This window comes from Vigna angularis, chromosome 2, assembly GCF_016808095.1.
Source record: "Vigna angularis cultivar LongXiaoDou No.4 chromosome 2, ASM1680809v1, whole genome shotgun sequence".
Lineage (NCBI taxonomy): Eukaryota > Viridiplantae > Streptophyta > Magnoliopsida > Fabales > Fabaceae > Vigna > Vigna angularis.
The window spans coordinates 38,829,700-38,847,809 of NC_068971.1; the positions used below are offsets into that span (position 1 = coordinate 38,829,700).

General features: G+C 35.6%; 2 protein-coding genes across 4 annotated transcripts in view; one reads left to right on the forward strand and one right to left on the reverse strand.

Moving 5' to 3' along the window:
- The first annotated feature begins 862 nt into the window (after window positions 1–862).
- LOC108327552 (disease resistance protein RGA2) lies at window positions 863–3,834 on the forward strand. Of its 2 annotated transcripts, XM_052872261.1 has the most exons (2): window positions 863–1,104; window positions 1,223–3,834. In XM_052872261.1, the coding sequence occupies exon 2, from the start codon at window positions 1,366–1,368 to the stop codon at window positions 3,703–3,705; it is 2,340 nt and encodes a 779-aa protein (XP_052728221.1). In that variant the 5' UTR covers window positions 863–1,104; window positions 1,223–1,365; the 3' UTR covers window positions 3,706–3,834. The 2 variants fall into 2 exon arrangements, with proteins under 2 accessions (XP_052728221.1, XP_017416732.1); XM_017561243.2 differs by having other exon boundaries at window positions 863–3,834.
- A 1,975-nt stretch (window positions 3,835–5,809) lies between these two features.
- Window positions 5,810–18,110, reverse strand: part of LOC108328969 (insulin-degrading enzyme-like 1, peroxisomal) — a 35,708-nt gene continuing 23,407 nt past the window's right edge. For both annotated transcript variants that reach the window (XM_017562904.1, XM_017562905.2), the window contains 7 exons: window positions 9,845–10,046; window positions 9,559–9,767; window positions 8,796–8,920; window positions 8,668–8,719; window positions 8,492–8,578; window positions 6,492–6,614; window positions 5,810–6,335 (listed from right to left, as the gene is read on the reverse strand). In XM_017562904.1, coding sequence (XP_017418393.1) covers window positions 6,093–6,335; window positions 6,492–6,614; window positions 8,492–8,578; window positions 8,668–8,719; window positions 8,796–8,920; window positions 9,559–9,767; window positions 9,845–10,046 — 1,041 coding nt within the window. In that variant the 3' untranslated portion in view covers window positions 5,810–6,092. The remainder of the gene's footprint in view (window positions 6,336–6,491; window positions 6,615–8,491; window positions 8,579–8,667; window positions 8,720–8,795; window positions 8,921–9,558; window positions 9,768–9,844; window positions 10,047–18,110) is intronic.

An 18,110-nucleotide genomic window follows, 5' to 3' on the forward strand; every position in this document is an offset into this window, starting at 1 on the left:
TAATTGAAGTTATAGAAGATGTAATTGTCATTCTCTTTAGTCACTCATGTATTAAATAAGAGTTTTCTTTTTTCCTAACTAAATTGAACCCAAACTGCATTTAAGTTTTGATAGAGAGGAGTAGTAATGCACTATTTAACACTTTCTATTTCTCATTTCGTAAGTTATTAAATATTAGAAAATAGAAAATAAAACATTGAATCAAGAGTTTATATCATAAGACGAAAATAATTTTGGAAATTTTTTTCCGCAAAACTAAAACTATTTTTATAAATTTACAATAAATTAATTGAATAATAAATTAGTAAATATAAAACACAATAAAACGCAGCGTATGGTTTAATAGAGATGCAAAGTTTGTACACAAAAGAAGAAAATTCAAACAAACTGTCACCGCTCACTCTATATGTCTACATGCATACTATGTGCTAATACAAAATAATACCTTATACTTAAGATGAATAATTTCTTTAAAAATAATCAAATTAAGTATATCTTGAATCTAACACATTTTCAGTATTAAATAACACACACACACACAAAATAAAAAATCTTACTAATTAATAATTCTTTAATCTTGAATAACAAATTACTTGCTCCTTAAGTCCAATTTTTCTATGTTATAATTTTGCCAGAATATTAAATCACATGAAATCTTTTTTCTCATAAAACTGGATTTACAACAGTTGTTATGAATTCAGCCAGAATTGAACCACAATCAATAACGGAAGTTATTTGAATTAATCTTCATGTCATCAATGGATCCATCGCCATCAAATAATACATACAACATGAGAAATGGGTTGAGGAGTAAGCAGAGTGATGAGGTATATTAAAGTCTTTTATGACTCTGACTTCAAATTTAACACAAAATTTCTCATAACACGTGTACCACAAAATTTGCTTGTTTATTTTTGTCCGTCACATATATCAAACATACTTGCTTGTTTCCATTCAAAACAGTATAGACTTGACGTATGGAAAACAAGCATGTATGAATAGGGACCAAACCATTCCCCAAACCACAAACTTGCATCTTAACTCTGTTTCTGCTCTTTCGTCAACATGGCTGAATATTTTGTCTTTGATATTGCTGAATCACTGGTAAGGAAGCTTGCTTCTTTTGTTTGTGAAGAAGCTTCTCGTGTCTATGAAGTGTACGATGATGTCAAAGGGATCAAAGATACTTTGTCAATTGTGAAAGGTGTGCTTTTGGATGCAGAGCAAAAGAAGGAGCATAGGCATGGGTTGCGTGAATGGATCAGACAGATTCAGACTGTATGCTTGGATGCTCAAGATGTGTTGGATGGACTTGACTGCCAAAACGTCAGAAAGCAATTTCTCAAAGCTTCAGGCAGCACAAGGATGAAGGTAGGACACTTCTTTTCTCCATCCAATTCTCTTGTTTTCCGTTTTCAGATGGCTCGGCAAATAAAAAACATTAGGCGTAGATTGGATAAGATAGCAGCAGATGGGAACAAGTTTGGTCTTGAGAGGATTGAGGTTGACAGAAGACTTGTGCAAAGGAGAGAAATGACTTATTCCCATGTTGATGCTTCGGGGGTGATTGGAAGGGAGAGTGATAGGGAAGAAATTATCAAGCTTTTGATGCAACCTCACCCTCATGGTGATGGTTATGGAGATCAAAGTGTTTGTGTTATTCCCATAGTGGGTATTGGAGGGATGGGGAAGACCACACTTGCAAAGTTGGTGTTCAATGATAACAGAATGGATTATCTTTTCCAATTGAAGATGTGGGTGTGTATCTCTGATGACTTTGACATAAGGCAGATACTGATTAATATCATCAACTCTGCTTCTGTTTCAGCTTCGGCTACAACTACTGCTATTGCTCACCAAGAAAACATTAAAAACTTTGATATTGAGCAGCTACAAACTGTTCTTAAACTGAAGCTTTCTGGTCAGAAGTATTTTCTAGTCTTGGACGATATTTGGAATGATAATCGTGCAAAATGGACAGAGTTGAAAGATTTAATTAAAGTGGGTGGAGTTGGAAGCAAAATCTTGGTGACAACACGAAGTAACTCAATTGCTTCAATGATGGGCACTGTTCCCTCGTATGTTTTGGAAGGTCTTTCCATGGAGAATTGTTATGCTCTGTTTAACAAATGGGCATTTAAGGAAGGCGAAGAAAAAAAATATTCAAATCTAGTAGAGATTGGAAAAGAAATTGTTAAAAAATGTAGAGGGGTTCCACTGGCAGTGCGAACATTAGGAAGTTCTCTGTTCCTAATTTTTGATTTAGAGAGGTGGGAATTTGTAAGAGACCATGAAATATGGAACATAAAACAAAACAAAGATGACATTTTACCCGCTCTTAAGTTGAGCTATGACCAAATGCCTTCTTGTTTAAGGCACATTTTTGCGTTCTTTTCTCTTTACCCTAAAGATTATGGCTTTTGTAGTGCTGAGATTCTTATTCTTTGGGAGTCTCTTGGATTACTTCAATCTTTTGGAGGAAATCGAAAGCTTGAGAATGTTGCAAGGCAATATATTGATGAGTTACATGCAAGATCGTTTCTTGAGGATTTTGAGGACTTTGGGTACTATTACTATTTCAAAGTACATGATTTGGTACACGATCTTGCTCTGTTTGTTGCGAAAGAGGAGCTTCTAATGGTAAACTCCTTTACTCGTTATATTCCTGAGCAAATAAGGCATTTATCAGTTGTTGAAAATGATTCACTTAACCACGTTTTGTTCCCCAAATCCAACAGAGTGAGAACTATTTTATTTCCCTTAAAAGGAACTGGCATAGAAAGTAAAACTCTTCTGCATACTTGGACAACAAGATACAAACACTTACGGTTTTTAGATTTAAGTGATTCCTCTTTTGACACATTGCCTAATTCAATTGCTAAATTGAAGCATCTACGAACTCTCTTTTTAGATAAATGCAAAATAAAAAGACTTCCTCATTCTCTATGCAAACTCCATAATTTGCAAATTTTGTCTCTCAGAGGATGCATGGAGCTTGAAACATTGCCTGAAAGATTAGGAATGTTAATCAGCCTTCGGAAATTGTATATAACCACAAAACAATCTATTCTGCCTGAGAATGAATTTGCAAGCTTGAGAAATCTTCATACTCTGAGTTTTGAATACTGTGGCAATTTGAAGCTTTTGTTGAGAAGGGAACAACTCGCTTTCCTTGAAGTTTTGGTGATTCAATCATGTGGGAGCCTACAGCTTTTACCTCTTCATGTTCTTCCTAAACTGGAGGTTCTGATTGTATCAAGGTGTGAGATGCTAAATTTGAACTACGAAAGTTCAATCCACAGATTGAGGATGAAATTCCTGCATCTTGAGCATTGTCCGAAGATGCACACGTTGCCTCAATGGGTTGAAGGATCAGTTGACACTTTGCGGACATTATTAATCTTGAATTGTCACAGTCTTGAGATGTTTCCTGAGTGGCTCAAAACAATGAGTAGTCTTAAGAGGCTCCATATTGTTAACTGTCATAAACTGTTGTGTCTCCCTAGTGAAATGCATAGCCTCACTGCCCTTGATGATTTGACCATAGAAGGTTGTCCTGAATTGTGCAGAAAATGTGAGCCACAAAATGGTGAGTACTGGTCTTTCATCAATCACATCAAACGCGTTTCCATTGGAGAGACAAGAAAAGGGAAACTCCTTGTTCGAATGCTGCAGCAGATGCGGTTAAGATTGCGCGATCAGTAACACTGAAATGTTGCATAAAAAACATGCTGTGGCTGAATATTCCATTTGTTAACAACGGAAAATTGTATGGGACAAGAGAATTAACAAACTGTTCAGCATTTGTAAAGCCGTTGCTTGTAAGTATTTGCATTTCTGACCTTTCCTTTGAATACTTCAGCGATTAGTTTGAGAAAGAGTCATAAATTTCGAAATTTTTATTTAAATTCATATTAAATTATTATTCATAAAAAAAATTCAAGATGCATAGCTCTAAAAATTCATAATAAAAAAATTCATAAAATTATTATTCATAAATTTACTATTTTAAACTTTTAACATGTTTTATTTTAACATTAAATTTATTATTCAAATTGCTGGATATTTGAGGATCCAAAAACCCACCTAATAACCTACCTAAATGAAGTGGGAAAAGTTATCACATTAAAGGCATATTAATTTTTATATCTGCTTCGTAATAAAGGTATATGGTAATGATTTTTTTAATATTTCTTATTTATTTATTTAGAGGTATTTTTTAACATTTTTTTTATTTTTAATCTTTCTTTAATATTTCGTAGTTCAATTTAATCCATAAATCCCTACAAATTAATTTGAATTTAGATTCTCAGAACATCTTTGAATGGTACGTTAAATTAAGTTAACACTATTACCGACACAGTACTTTGTAAGTTCGTCCACCTAAGGTCAATCTCTCAGCACCGATTCTTATGTGCAATAATCGATCTTGACAAATCTTTATCACTGAAACGAAACAATGTGTCATTCTTATAGAAGAGAACCCCAAAGAACAGGTTCTTAAATGTAGAAATCAACCCACTTAACTAATTGAAGAAGGGAATTAGAGAAATTAAAAAAATAGATACAAAGCGATGAAAATAAATATTATAGAAATTAAAATCAAATCAAAACCAAAAAATCCATAACAAAACATTTCAAGAAAAAAAAATCAATAAAAAATATATGAAAACCTATAGACACAATCTCATATTTATTTTTTATTTGAGTTGGTATGTTTTTTTATACCTTTGTGATTTTATATAGCTATTATACTACCACGTATATTCTAATTTTATTTCAAAATTTATTTATAGTTATTATCATTTGAATATACTATATTATGATTAAAAAAAATTAGCAGTTATTTAAGAAAACAATAGTTGTCAAAAATAGTTTTTTCTTATTTATTTTCCGATGGTGACTGTTTTACCTGAGCAAATCTAAATAAAAAAACCACTACTGTGAGTGGATACAAAACAATACTTCTACAAACGTATCTGAAAGAAATCATCACGCAAATTCCGAATGACCAATTTCATTAATATTAGGGTAGACCACAATGAAATATAACTTGAGAAGGATTGTTGTTCATCAACGGATCTGAATATGGATTATCGCTATTGTTAAGAAGAAAAATAGGAAAGAGAAGATTGGAAGGGTAACTGAAGGGAAGGAAAAGGAGAATAAGGGAAATGAAAGGGAAAGGGAAAGAGAAGAGAAAGAGAAAAGAAAGAATAAAAACTTATATTAATCCTTAAAATCATTAAAGTATTTGATATGCAGACACGTACTTTTTCTTAAATCTAATACCGAAGAACCTATATGCAAACATGATTTTTCAATGACCCTCGGCTAACACACTTGTTTTTTTAAAACTAATTTGAGCTTTTACTAGGAAAACGAAAGAATAACATTCATTGGGGGATGAGCAAGAGTGGGAGAGGGAAGAGATGAGAGTGTGGAAGAAAATAGAGAGATGATCGTGGAAGACAGATAGGTGAGGTGGGGAAATAATAGAAAGGAAAATAATATCAGTCCTCTTTTGAATCCTACGAAGACTACAAATTTTGTAAATGAGCAGTGGTAATTTGACACAACAAAATTTGCCACGATTAGATAATAATATTTTGATTACAATTATATATATTTTTAATTATATTATTAAATTATTAAAAGTAGTGTCAAATGATTTTTTTTAATCCGTGTCAAATTAACTTTTTCCTTTGAAATTAGATATCACTTGGTTATTCGAAAGTTATAGCTAATGTCCAGCTTGTTACACAAGCCACCTTTACTACATAAGTATTAAATCACTTCTCGAGACAAATGAATGAATAATAGTCATCAGTCTTTTTGCTCCAAATTCTCTTTGTATCAACTACATTATTTCTGGAACAGTTCCACTCCGATCTATAGTTGAATAACAAAATTTCGTACATAATTTTGGGAGGTAACAAATGAGGCACGTTGTAAGTAATAATAATGAGGCACATCGAAAGCAATAATGGAGGCTGTAGGTTCCAATGAAATTTGAATCCAAGCTTATGAGAGTGTTCTTTCGATCAAGTATTCCTTTAAGGTGAGGAAGTTTTAAACCTGGAGGATCCAGTCTATAATTTCATCTGCCCAGAAAGTCCTTTAAATGAACCATAAAGAGACTGTGATCTTCTAAATGTAAATATATTATCTATTCTAGCCAAGTGTGGGTCTGAGACTTCGGCTTTGTACTCAGATGAATGCCGGTTCCCATGAACTCGTACACTTAATGTTTTCTTTCGAGCTGCACCAACTTTCACATATTCATTGAAGAAATCTATCAATTCTTGAAGAGTGAGCTGCCTTAATGCTTCAACCTGGTCCAAATCCATACAATAGTGTCACTTACACAATTCAAGTGTAGCGCTATACCCTTCATTAGTTAATATTGGAGTTTCTTCACTAATTTCAATTTTCAAGTCAATTCATCCAACTTTAATTCGTAAATTCATACAACAGAAAGAAGTATATACCTCATGGTCTCTCCTATCAAACCTCAAAGTACCATCGTTAATCTCCCGCCAGAAAAATGATGATTCTTCCCTCAAATTTTTGTGTTTCTCTAGCTTCACATCTATCAAAGCATTTACATTACTCTGCATATATGCATTACAGAAGTCACATGAATGAGGTATGCAGAACAAAATTACCAACACAGGTTATAATGATTTGTTAAGCTCGAACTGTGCAGTAAATGCTCAATATTGGTTTTCAAGTAACACTACAAGTCCAATAGCTGCTATATTGCATAGCCAAATTGATATATATATATATATATATATATATATATATATATATATATATATATATATATATATATATATATATATATATATATATATATATATATATATATATATATATATATATATATATATATATATGATAATGACGACTGAATCAAATATATTGATTCTAACTTTCCTAATTTGAACTTGTATTCATGGAAAGTAAGTCACAGATAAAGCAATATATTTAGCAAGCATAAACTTCTGCCAGTTGAGTTAATGTTGTTATTCCACTGAAAATTTAATACATACTGTTTCACCTACAAATTCAAGTTTAGTTTCAGTATAATAATGGCTCTTAGAATATCACAATTTAACGCATTGACTTGATGAATTCCTCCAAGAGAGTAATGATTCATCCACCGATTTGGTTACACCACTGTTCTGTATATGGATTGGCCATATGCTGTACTCACAAGTCCCCTGTACATTGTGTTCTCTTATGTGGTTGGCTTGTAGCCCATTGGTGAAGATCCCCCCATTGTTTTCTCCCTTCGAATTTCCCAATAAATGTTATCACAGCCTATCTTATTGCAAGAGATGTTGAGTCTATCATATCACCTTTATTAGACCACTATCAAACTACCTAAAAATATTATCTAATCTTCAGCAGAAGGGTGTGTTACAGATCATATATTGATTAAAAATATAGCCAAATTATAATATATAAACAGGATGTAAGATTGAGTTAGTCATAAAATCTGCTTTCTAAGATGGTATCAAAGTCTATGATAGTAAGATGTATTAGACCTATCATGTCATACACTATTAAATCACTCACAAATTTCTAATCTCATACTTGAAATGTCTAATCCTCGGCAATGAGAGTGTTAGAGAACATTGACTAGAAATATAACCAAATTACAATATATAAATGGATGAAATTCCAAACCATTTTTATATGATTAAGACTTAAAATCCACCTTCTAAAATGGTATTAAAGTCAATCCTAAAATGTGCTCCTATTTTTTAGTCAATAAGGAATCTCTAACACACCACCTTGTGTCGAATAAAGGATATATTGAGTATGGAAATAAATATTTATGGGTGGTTGCTCAACAAAACTCGTGAGAATAGACTTTGGAACCTTCTTAAACTACATAAGGAAATAGAGAATTTTATACCTAGTCCCACAAATATATAGTTTCACAATCGAGATGTTCAATCCTTGGCATGAGAAGGTGATAGAGATTCCATATTGACTAAAAGTATGATCAAATTATAGTATATAAGTGTGGTGCAAACCCTATTTTACAAATTGGTGTTGAGGTCAGGTTAGGCTCAATGTCCAATTTCAAATACATTACAGTTAATAGTAATACGGAAAAAGATTTGGAGCATTTTTATGCATATTTATGATTACTTACTCAATTTTGGCCATTACCAGTCGTTTTACAATGGATGTGTAAATGTAGTTTTCCTTGCTTAATGATTGTTATCAATGATGCACATAAAGCCCTAGGCATAGACACTACTTGTGTACATTCCCATCAAGTGGACATGTAGATATCCTCTACCGTTCCAGACATCTATGTTTGTAATGCTTCCAGAGAGCATTTAATTCAGAGCTCACAAGGTGTAGGACAGGCGTATCTATGGAGAAGTATTATTATTGAATATTTCAATCATGATTAAGGAACAGCATTTGCAGCAAACTAACTAAAATATTAATAGAGCTATCAAACCTTGAACTCATCAATTGTCATCTCATAAATCTTGGTCTCAAACATTTTGAGAAATGCCTCGACCCTTTGCTCAATGTTCCCGGGAGACTGAGAAGAAAGTATAATGATGGGCTTAAGAATATGTCATAATTTAAATATTAATTTAGATGTTTTCCAAGTTCCGAGTAGGAAAATACCTTTTCTGTGGATTGGATAATAAACTGTAGTCCACGTATACCACAATCATTCCTAGACAGGTTTAAAATTGAAGTCAAAAACAAGTAAGTTTTTCAAGCTGAATACATACAGGATGCCATCAACATACCTCTGCAAGAGCACAGTAATGTACCCCAGCTGTTCAACCGATCTTAGCTGATGAAAGGTTGGTTGCTTTGCAACAAGAGCAAAAAGCTGAAGTTTAACATTCAGCTTAAAGTCATCACGACCAACCTACAAATTTAATAGGAGGTCAATAAGAAATAATGGCTTCAAAATTTCAATGAAAAAATTAAAATCTGATCAAATGGCAAGGCAAAAAAGGTAGGAGAATGATACATGTCTAAATATGTACACAGAAATAACTGAACATTTTGGCCTACATAGTGAAAATTCATGTAACAGAATTTCCACCCAGTTTAGACAAAATTAAAATAGTACAAAATTAAACACTTCAACTAGTCAAAATTAAGGATTATTTCACATTGGATATACCAAAATTTGTTGTCCAGGGATATATGATCCTCAAAAGAGACATTGAGTGCAATACGATGTAATTATCGTGAACAATTGATATAGAAGGTAGGATTCCCATCAAGATGATTTTCAGATAGTCAATTTTGATGACTACACTAAAGAGACTAATTAAAGCAATATACTAACAGTATAGCTTTTAAAAGCCAGGTTCATCAAAGTTACTCGGTCTGTTGGCATCATTTGAAATATACTCACAGCCAAAATAAAAATAGGCATAAGTTAACAATATGCTTTTCCAGTCAAAAGTCATATTAGGATGGAGTGATGCATATTGGTCTAGGTAGCCAGACATATCTTAATACAAATCATGAACAAAAGACTATTACTAAACTTACCTGTATATAGTGCAGAAGAGCAGAATTCTCATTTTCAGGATTAAGACATTCTGAAGGGTAGAAGTAATTCATGCCACTTTTAAGTTTAACAACCCGATTCACCAAATGTTGAGATGAGAATAAAGGTTTGCACAGAGGTTTTGAATAATTAAAGAGAACATTTTCTACGTGCTTGACCATTGACTCTGCTTCATGGCTTTCAATGTTCCCTGTACAGAAAATTTCACTCCAGTTGAAATAAAAAATAACTCTTGCCATCAATAAAGAGAGAGAAAGGCCTAAGAACCTGCTATATAGAACTCTAAAAATGTCCTGGAGAGCATTAATGGTACGAATTTAGCAACATCTTCAACTTGAAGAGCAGGAAGCAAGTCGAGTTGTTCTATCCAAGGCCAGGTATGATCTTGTAAGATCAAAGAGCAGTAGTTCATAGCCTGCTGATAAGGTTGTTGGTACTTCATATTTTGATATTCCTTGGTTACCATTTCCTGATAAAATGATATATGAAAAGCTAAATAAATTTGACTAAAGAAATTAATAATTCAAGAGAAAATGTATTGTAATAATGTGGGCATAGATAATTTATAAATCAAATACTGAACACACATGTTCATACTCATTTGTAAGCATATTTTCTTATTATGATACAAAGCAGCATATGGCTCCCTGGATTTCACGGAATTATATGCTTGTACAAATTGTATGAATTTCAATATTATTTACTTCTTTTTTTCTGTATTTAGTATTTAACTTCAGATTAATTTGTTTATTAATCTATAGGCCTTTATCATGGTAGTTAAGATGGGATATAAATTATGAATTGGAAGGCCCATTTTTTAAGTCGTGAATCATAAGATTCATGAACACTAATAAAACATTACTGTAAGAGAAATTTAACACAAAGAAACACATACTCTTAAATTTAGGAAAGAGAATATATTTCTTATTTTTTATCTCCTTACATGCCTTGGATATATATACCAGAGCTCATTGAATGAACAACCTATTGTACGGAACAAATTCCTGGAATTGTGGGATTGTTATTCTAGTAATAATAGCAAGACACAGAGAATATAACAAAGAATATAACAAATTAAATAGATGGGAATAATATCTAAAATTTCCTAAAATATATTTTGACACATACACATATACATACATGTATATTAGCATCGTGAAGTTAAATAGCTAACGTGTAAGTTTAAAAATAATTTATACTTTAGTTTCCAAAATATCATGGTTAGAAAATATATTTATTTAAATTTGAAAACAAAATTATTATTGTTGTTGTGAATTGTGTTCATAGATGAAAATATTTCATTTATAATCATTTAAAACATAATATAGTGAAACTTAACAATGGCCAATAATGGAGAATATCCTTAATAATTAATTGTAAATATTTCCCTAATTATTAGGATTAGATCATATCTTTTACACTTCTTAAGTTGTAGCATATATATGCCATATGAGTCAAGCATGTTACAAATGTTGTCAATCAAAAGCTCTTTAGGGATTTAGTGAGCATGCTGCAGGTGGGTCATTGGAGTTCTGGTGATGACTTCTCCAGAGAGCACCTTCTCACACACAAAATGACAATCAACTTCTATGTTTTTAGTTCGCTCTAGAAAAGTTGTCTTTGATCCAATGTGAATGGCAGTTTCATCCTCACGTGTTAGTCAAGTATCATCTATATATCCAAATTTTAACAAAAGGAAAAGTTGCTTGGGTCATGTAATCTCACATGCAGCTACTACCATAGCATAGTACTCAACTTCAACACTAGATTTAGGAACAATTTTCTAGTTCTTGTCCCACAAAATAAAGTTCTCACCTGTTGCGGACTCTACATCGACTAGAAATAAGACGAATTTATAATATATATAAATGCATGTAAATTGCACCGTACAAGTCACTTTTGTAAGATTGAGTTAGACTTCACTTCTTAAGATGGTATCTAGAATTATGGTTAAGATTCGCCTCCCTGGTCACCAATGCTATTTTTAATACCTATTCTAACACTTGTCCTCGTACAAAAGTATACAAATTGTATATATCAAACTTGAAAAAAATAAATTCAATTTGAACCCCCCTTAAGGATTTTGTTGATACATCTGCAAGTTGATCATTAGATTCAATAAACTCATTATGTTTTTCCTTGGTCAACAACTTTTCTAGAATAAATGACAATCAATTTCTACTTGTTTATTTCTCTTGTGAAACACAAGATCGGAAGCAATGTGGAGAACAACTTGGTTATCACAACACACTTTCATTTGATGAATCTCAAAATTGAAGGAATTGTTTCACCTATACAAGTTCACATGTAATAGACTCCATTACCCTATATTCAACTTCAAGAGTTGAATAGGAAACTATACTTTGTTTCTTAGTTTTCCAAGAAATAATATTTCCTCCAAGGTAGATACAATATTCTATAGTAGGGGATGCATAATATCTTGGAGCCTATTTGAGGAATCTTTGGATATGGATGATAGCATTCCAGCGACCAATACAATGGGCCTACATGAATTGGCTAACATGACCAACTACAAATGACAAGTCAATTATAATAATAGTAAGATAAATAAGTTTCCTAACCAGTTTTTGATATCTTTCGGGATCCAAGAAAGATTAACCTTGTTTTGTTATTAGTTTTTGTTGAAAGTCCCACATCGACTAGAGATAAGGCCAATTTAGAGTATATAAGTGGATGCAAACTTCAGCTTACAAGCCGGTTTGTGGGGTTGAATTAGGCTTAAAGTTCACTTCTTAACATGGTATCAGAGCCAGGTTAGAGCCTATCCTAGCGATATTTGTTGTTTGTTGGGCATATTGTTCCACCCGCTATAGGGCCGGTATCGGACCACCCATTAATGTCTAGTCTCACGCTCAAGATGTATATACCTTGGCGTGAGATAGGTGTGTTGGAAGTCCCACATCGACTAGAGATAAGGCCAATATAGAGTATATAAGTGGGTGCAAACCTCACTTTACAAACCGGTTTTGTGGGGTTGAGTTAGGCTTAAAGTCCACTTCTTAACAATTTTTTATCTAGGTCCATAGGACTATCCACTAGTCCATAGTCAATCATATTGTCTCTTTCAGAATATTTAGAGTGTTGGAAGTTCCACATCAACTAGAGATAAGGACAATTCATAGTATATAAGTGGGTGCAGACCTCACCTTACAAACCGGTTTTGTGGGGTTGAGTTAGGCTTAAAGTCCACTTCTAACATAGAGTATACTTCCGTTGAGTGTTTACAACACCCTTTGACTAAGCTACTTCAATACTTTGAGTATTTGAGGCTTCCAAAATCCTTGCTTGAAAATGTTTGCACAAGTGTTCGTGATATATTCTAACATCACCATTCCTTATAATGGCTGCATCATCAACATACTGATAGGATATAATGTGTATGAGAGGAGGAAACAGATGAATAATTAGTTGTTACTTAGGTTGTTAGGTTGAGTAAGACTTTCTTTATATAGTAGGAGGGGTCTTCGTAGGAGGGGATGTTTTGGATGTTTTAGAGAATTGTTGACAGGATCATTGCCATCCTGTGTGAAGGGAACATTGTCCCTTGGAGGAATTCTTGCGGTTCTTGGTGCCTATAATTAATAATACGAGATCTTTTCAGTGAGTTTGGGTGTTCTGCAGTGGTGTTCTTGGGTTCCTCTATCTAGGAACCTAACATACACTATTAAGTAAACACATTTTCTAGAAGAGGTATGACAATACAAAATTAAATTATTTGTTTCACTACTTTTCAGCCCAAAGTTTGAACAATGTAGCTAATTTTCCAAACCAAGTACATGGTGATTGCTTGAGGCCATCGATAGAGCAATGCAACTTACAAACCCTAGACTCTCTTGAGCAACAAACCCAAGAGGTGGCTCCATGTAGACTTCCTCTTCTAGACCATGAACAGAAACAATTTTAATATCAAGTGGCTGAAGATGAATAGCTGCCATGACAAAGAAAAGATGAACGATACTTATTTTGGCTGTTAGAAGTGGACTTTAAGCCTAACTCAACCCCACAAAACCGGCTTGTAAGGTGAGGTTTACACCCACTTATAAATTATGAATTGGCCTTATCTCTATTCGATGTGGGACTTCCAACACACCTCTCTCACACTGAGGTATATACATCTCGAGCGTGGGATTAGACATTTTTAATGGGTGGTCCGATAGCGGCCCGATAGCGGGTGGAACAATATGCCCAACAAACAACCAATATCGCTATGATAGGCTCTAACCATGGCTCTAATACCATGTTAGAAGTGGACTTTAAGCCTAACTCAACCCCACAAAACCGGCTTGTAGGGTGAGGTTTTGTGGAAAAACATAAAATCTATATTTCTTCCTTGTTTCTTATTACAATATACTACCTATTTATAGAACTATGAACCTAATAGTTAGGCACATCCTAACCTAAGTTAGGCACATCCCAAAGACATAAGTTAGGCACCTCCTAGACAAGTTAGGCACCTCCTAAGATACATAAATATTACATTTGATATTCCAACACTCCCCCTCAAGCTGGATCATACATATTGTATGAGCCAAGCTTGGAATAAACACACTCAAATGGAAAGTACATCATTAAACTCAAATGAAAACAAAGGCATCAAAGATCCAATTGGAGGTCCAAAATTCTTTGTTGGACAACTCCCCAGTGGTGATACTTAGCAGCGTATCACAAGAAGATCGGGCTAATCTCTAGCCCAAGAAGAACTGACGCAGTTGCGTCTGTCTGAGACGGTAGTTGGCGGCGAACGGTGGTGGACAGCGGCAAACGGTGGAGACGAAGACATCGGTAACATGAGAGGCCTTTAAAGGCTAAAAGCCACAAACCTGTAGGGTCTTAAGCACCCTAAACAACAATAAACCATCAAGAACTTCACTGCCTTGAGTAGCAACAAATCTTCAGGGTCTTAACTACCCTGAACAACAATGAACCTTTAGGGACTTAACTGCCCTAATAACAACGAACCTGCAGAAACTGAACTGTCTGCAATGACTAACAGCAACAAACTTGTAGGGACTTAACCACCCTACAACAGCTGAAACAGCAACAAACCTACAAGGACAAACTACCCTGTGGCGACTGAAACTTCCCCTCACACGGAGGTGGAAGAACGGGTGAGAACCGATCCGTACGAGGGACAAATCTGAAATCCCATAACATCGAACGAGTCAAATCAGTGGTCGATCTCAAAGAAGGCATTGACTGACGGTGCAAATATCCTTTCACATGGCAGAAACCAAAAACACAAATATTGGGACTTATGATGGCATCAAAAAGACCCAAAGAAGTGACGCAGTGGCGTCCAAAGGGGGTCTGAAGTTGAATGAGATCCCCCAACCTTGAACATTTCAACCCAGCTAGTCAAAGTGAGTTGTTGAAGAACAACACAAGATTCAGTACTTGAGCTGTTAAGTGGTGCAGAGAGCCTTTTCAGAATAGAGACTGGTAGAGACAGGAAACCCTTCACATTGGTGAAGGCAGAGAGCCCTTCTCAATGGAGAAGGAGATGATGGAAGCTGGCTTGGTCACAAATGGAGCAGCAACATTGAGAACAACAGTACCCTGGTTCAGGTTCTTCAAAACAGAAACTGATTAGTAGTTCACGCATCCAGCAAAGTGGAAGTCACCGGTCCAGCAATGAAACATATTATGAAGCACACGGCTAATCACGTCCAGCAGATTGGAGAGATTAGGAAGAGCACGGAGGGGTGCAGCAGCACTTCACGGTGGACAACAACATCCACCAGTCCAGCAACTTCCATCTAGCAGCTTTGGGGTGAAAACAACAACTGGTCCAGCAAGGCAGCAGCAGGCACAGGGAGCTGGGTCACGACCATGACAGTAGCACGTAGGGAGCAGCCACCAACAGCAAGAAGAAGCAGGGGGCTGATCGACATCCAGCAAGCATGGGAGGTACACACCTTCAGGGAGCTGCTGCTGTGACGTAAAAAGAGAAGCATCATGTGTTGTCCAAACCAAGCAAGTAGAAACCTTGGTTCGCAGTAATCCCGACAAGCACCAGAAGAAAGAACTGTGAGAGGAAGTTTAAAGCAATGGCAGGCCTCTCCTTCTTTTCCAAGTAGTAGGCAAAAGGAAGGAGCAGGAATAACGCAATAACGTTGCGGTAGACTGGGAAAACAAGTTTGCTAATGCCCATGTTAAGGGCAGCTCAAGAGACGACGTGGAATCCGGCGTAGCAAAACTGCAGGGCCAACATGGCCGCATGCAGCTGAACGCGTTCCGGGACGGAGCACCACATTCCGGTGGAAGAGGAGGCTGAGGCAGAATCTTGGAATCAGAGGCAGACTCTGAAAACCTCTTCCGAGAGGTAGAGGTGAGGAAAGAATAATCAAAACCAACACACCGACTGTTATGGAGGGTCAGAACAGAGAGAGGAAGCTCCGGCGAGACGACCGGAAGCGTCACGGTTTGATGCTGACACTGGGAAGGTGGCGCGTGATGAACACGCGTCCGAGATCTACCGGAGAGAGGAGGCGCGTGACGGCGCATGCGGACGAGGCGGAGACGGCGACCACCAGGGTTAGGTCGCGCTTGAAGAGGCGATCCATATCCGCTGGTCACCGGTCGAATCTGCGACGGTGGCCGGCGGCGGACGGTGGTCGACGACGGACTTATTTAGCGCTCGTGGCGGCGCGTTCGGAGGATTCTGGTCCTGTCTCCGGCAGGGTTGGCCGTCGCTCAAGGAGACGGTCCAGATCCGCTGTTCACCCGTTGAAACTGTGACGGCGGCGGCGGCGGCGACGGTGACTGAGACGGCGGTGACGGTGGCCGGCCGTGGATAGAGGTGGCTAGCTGGTACTGATGTGACACAGATTTAAAAACCCACTGAAATTTTTAGGGGCTGCCGGCAGACAACACAGACCACCAGTCAAAGAACTAGCTCTGATACCATGTGGAAAAACATAAAATCTATATTTCTTCCTTGTTTCTTATTACAATATACTACCTATTTATAGAACTATGAACCTAATAGTTAGGCACATCCTAACCTAAGTTAGGCACATCCCAAAGACATAAGTTAGGCACCTCCTAGACAAGTTAGGCACCTCCTAAGATACATAAATATTACATTTGATATTCCAACAGGTTTGCACCCACTTATAAATTATGAATTGGCCACTGGAGAAAATGTATCACTATAATCAAGACCATAGATCTAAGTGCATCCTTGGCAACTAATTGTGCTTTGAGACAATCAACTTCACCATTGGAGCCAAATTTAATGGCATAAAATCGACATTCAACAATCATCTTCTTAGGTGGAAGGGGTACTAAGTCCTATGTGCCATTATTGTCAAGGGCCAACATCTCTACAATCACGGCTTGTCACCATCAAGGATGATCAAGTACTTGATTCACACTTTCGGGAATAGTGATAGAAGACACAAAGGATATGAAAGAACAATTTGAAGGAGACAACCTGTGATAGCTGAGAAATTATAAATAGGATGTGGATCATAGGTACAACGAGTACCTTTCCGAAGGGCAATGGGCTATGTTGAATCATCATTATTAGTAGTTGTGGTATTGAGTCATGATTGAGAAGAACTTGAAGAGGATTCACCTTGGAGCATTGGACTATTCATTTGGGTCCTACATTGGTAGGTAATAAGAGAAGGTGATGATTGTTCAAGAGGATATTGAACAAGATTAGGATCATTAGAAGCACAAGGTAAAACAAAATCAACCAATGGTATAGGAAGGACCTGTTGGATGGAATAAACATCTTTCATAGACAAAGAGAAGAAAGAAGTATGTTCAGAAAAGGTGATATCATCAGACACATACTTCTTGATTTCCAGAGAATAACAACAATACCCTTTCTGAAGACAAGAATGGCCCAAGAAAACACATTTAATTGTACAGGCAAAGCGTTTATCCAACTCTGAATTAAATTTTTGTGAGGTTCAGCAAATGAAGATGAATTGCGATAACCAAGTTGCTCTTCACATTGCTTTGAATCCAATATTTCACAAGAGGACTAAAAACATAGAAAATGACTATCATTTTGTTTAAGAAAAGTTGTTGTCCAAAGAAATATGTACTAAGGGATCCAATAATCAACTTGCAAATGTGCTAACAAAATCCTTGAGGGGGAGTGCTTTGGTTGTACCTAGTTTCTAGGTGTGACCTTTCTTATTCTTTTCTTGTTCCTCTCATCAAATTTGAACTTTCAATATCACTATAAATATGAGAACTCAAGAAAGGGGAGTTAGACTCTAATTCATTTTTATTCTTTTGTATTTATCTCAAGTATTTGTATTAGAATATACAGAAAATTAGTCTTTTCTTATGAACCACAAAATTATTCTCTTTGAAAACATGATTAATATATTTCAATAGAATAGTTGAAATTTTAAACTAACACATCGATTCCCAAGTATAAAGGTTATTTTATTTCATCATAAAACAAATTGAGATGCTATAGATTATTTAATGACAAGATACACTGCTTAACATAAACAATGACAAAAAAATTTGTAATCCTTTTTCAGTG

What these genes read in the sequence shown, in the direction of transcription:
- LOC108327552 (XM_017561243.2), top strand. Translation starts at nt 1,066, where the DNA reads ATGGCTGAATATTTTGTCTTTGATATTGCTGAATCACTGGTAAGGAAG.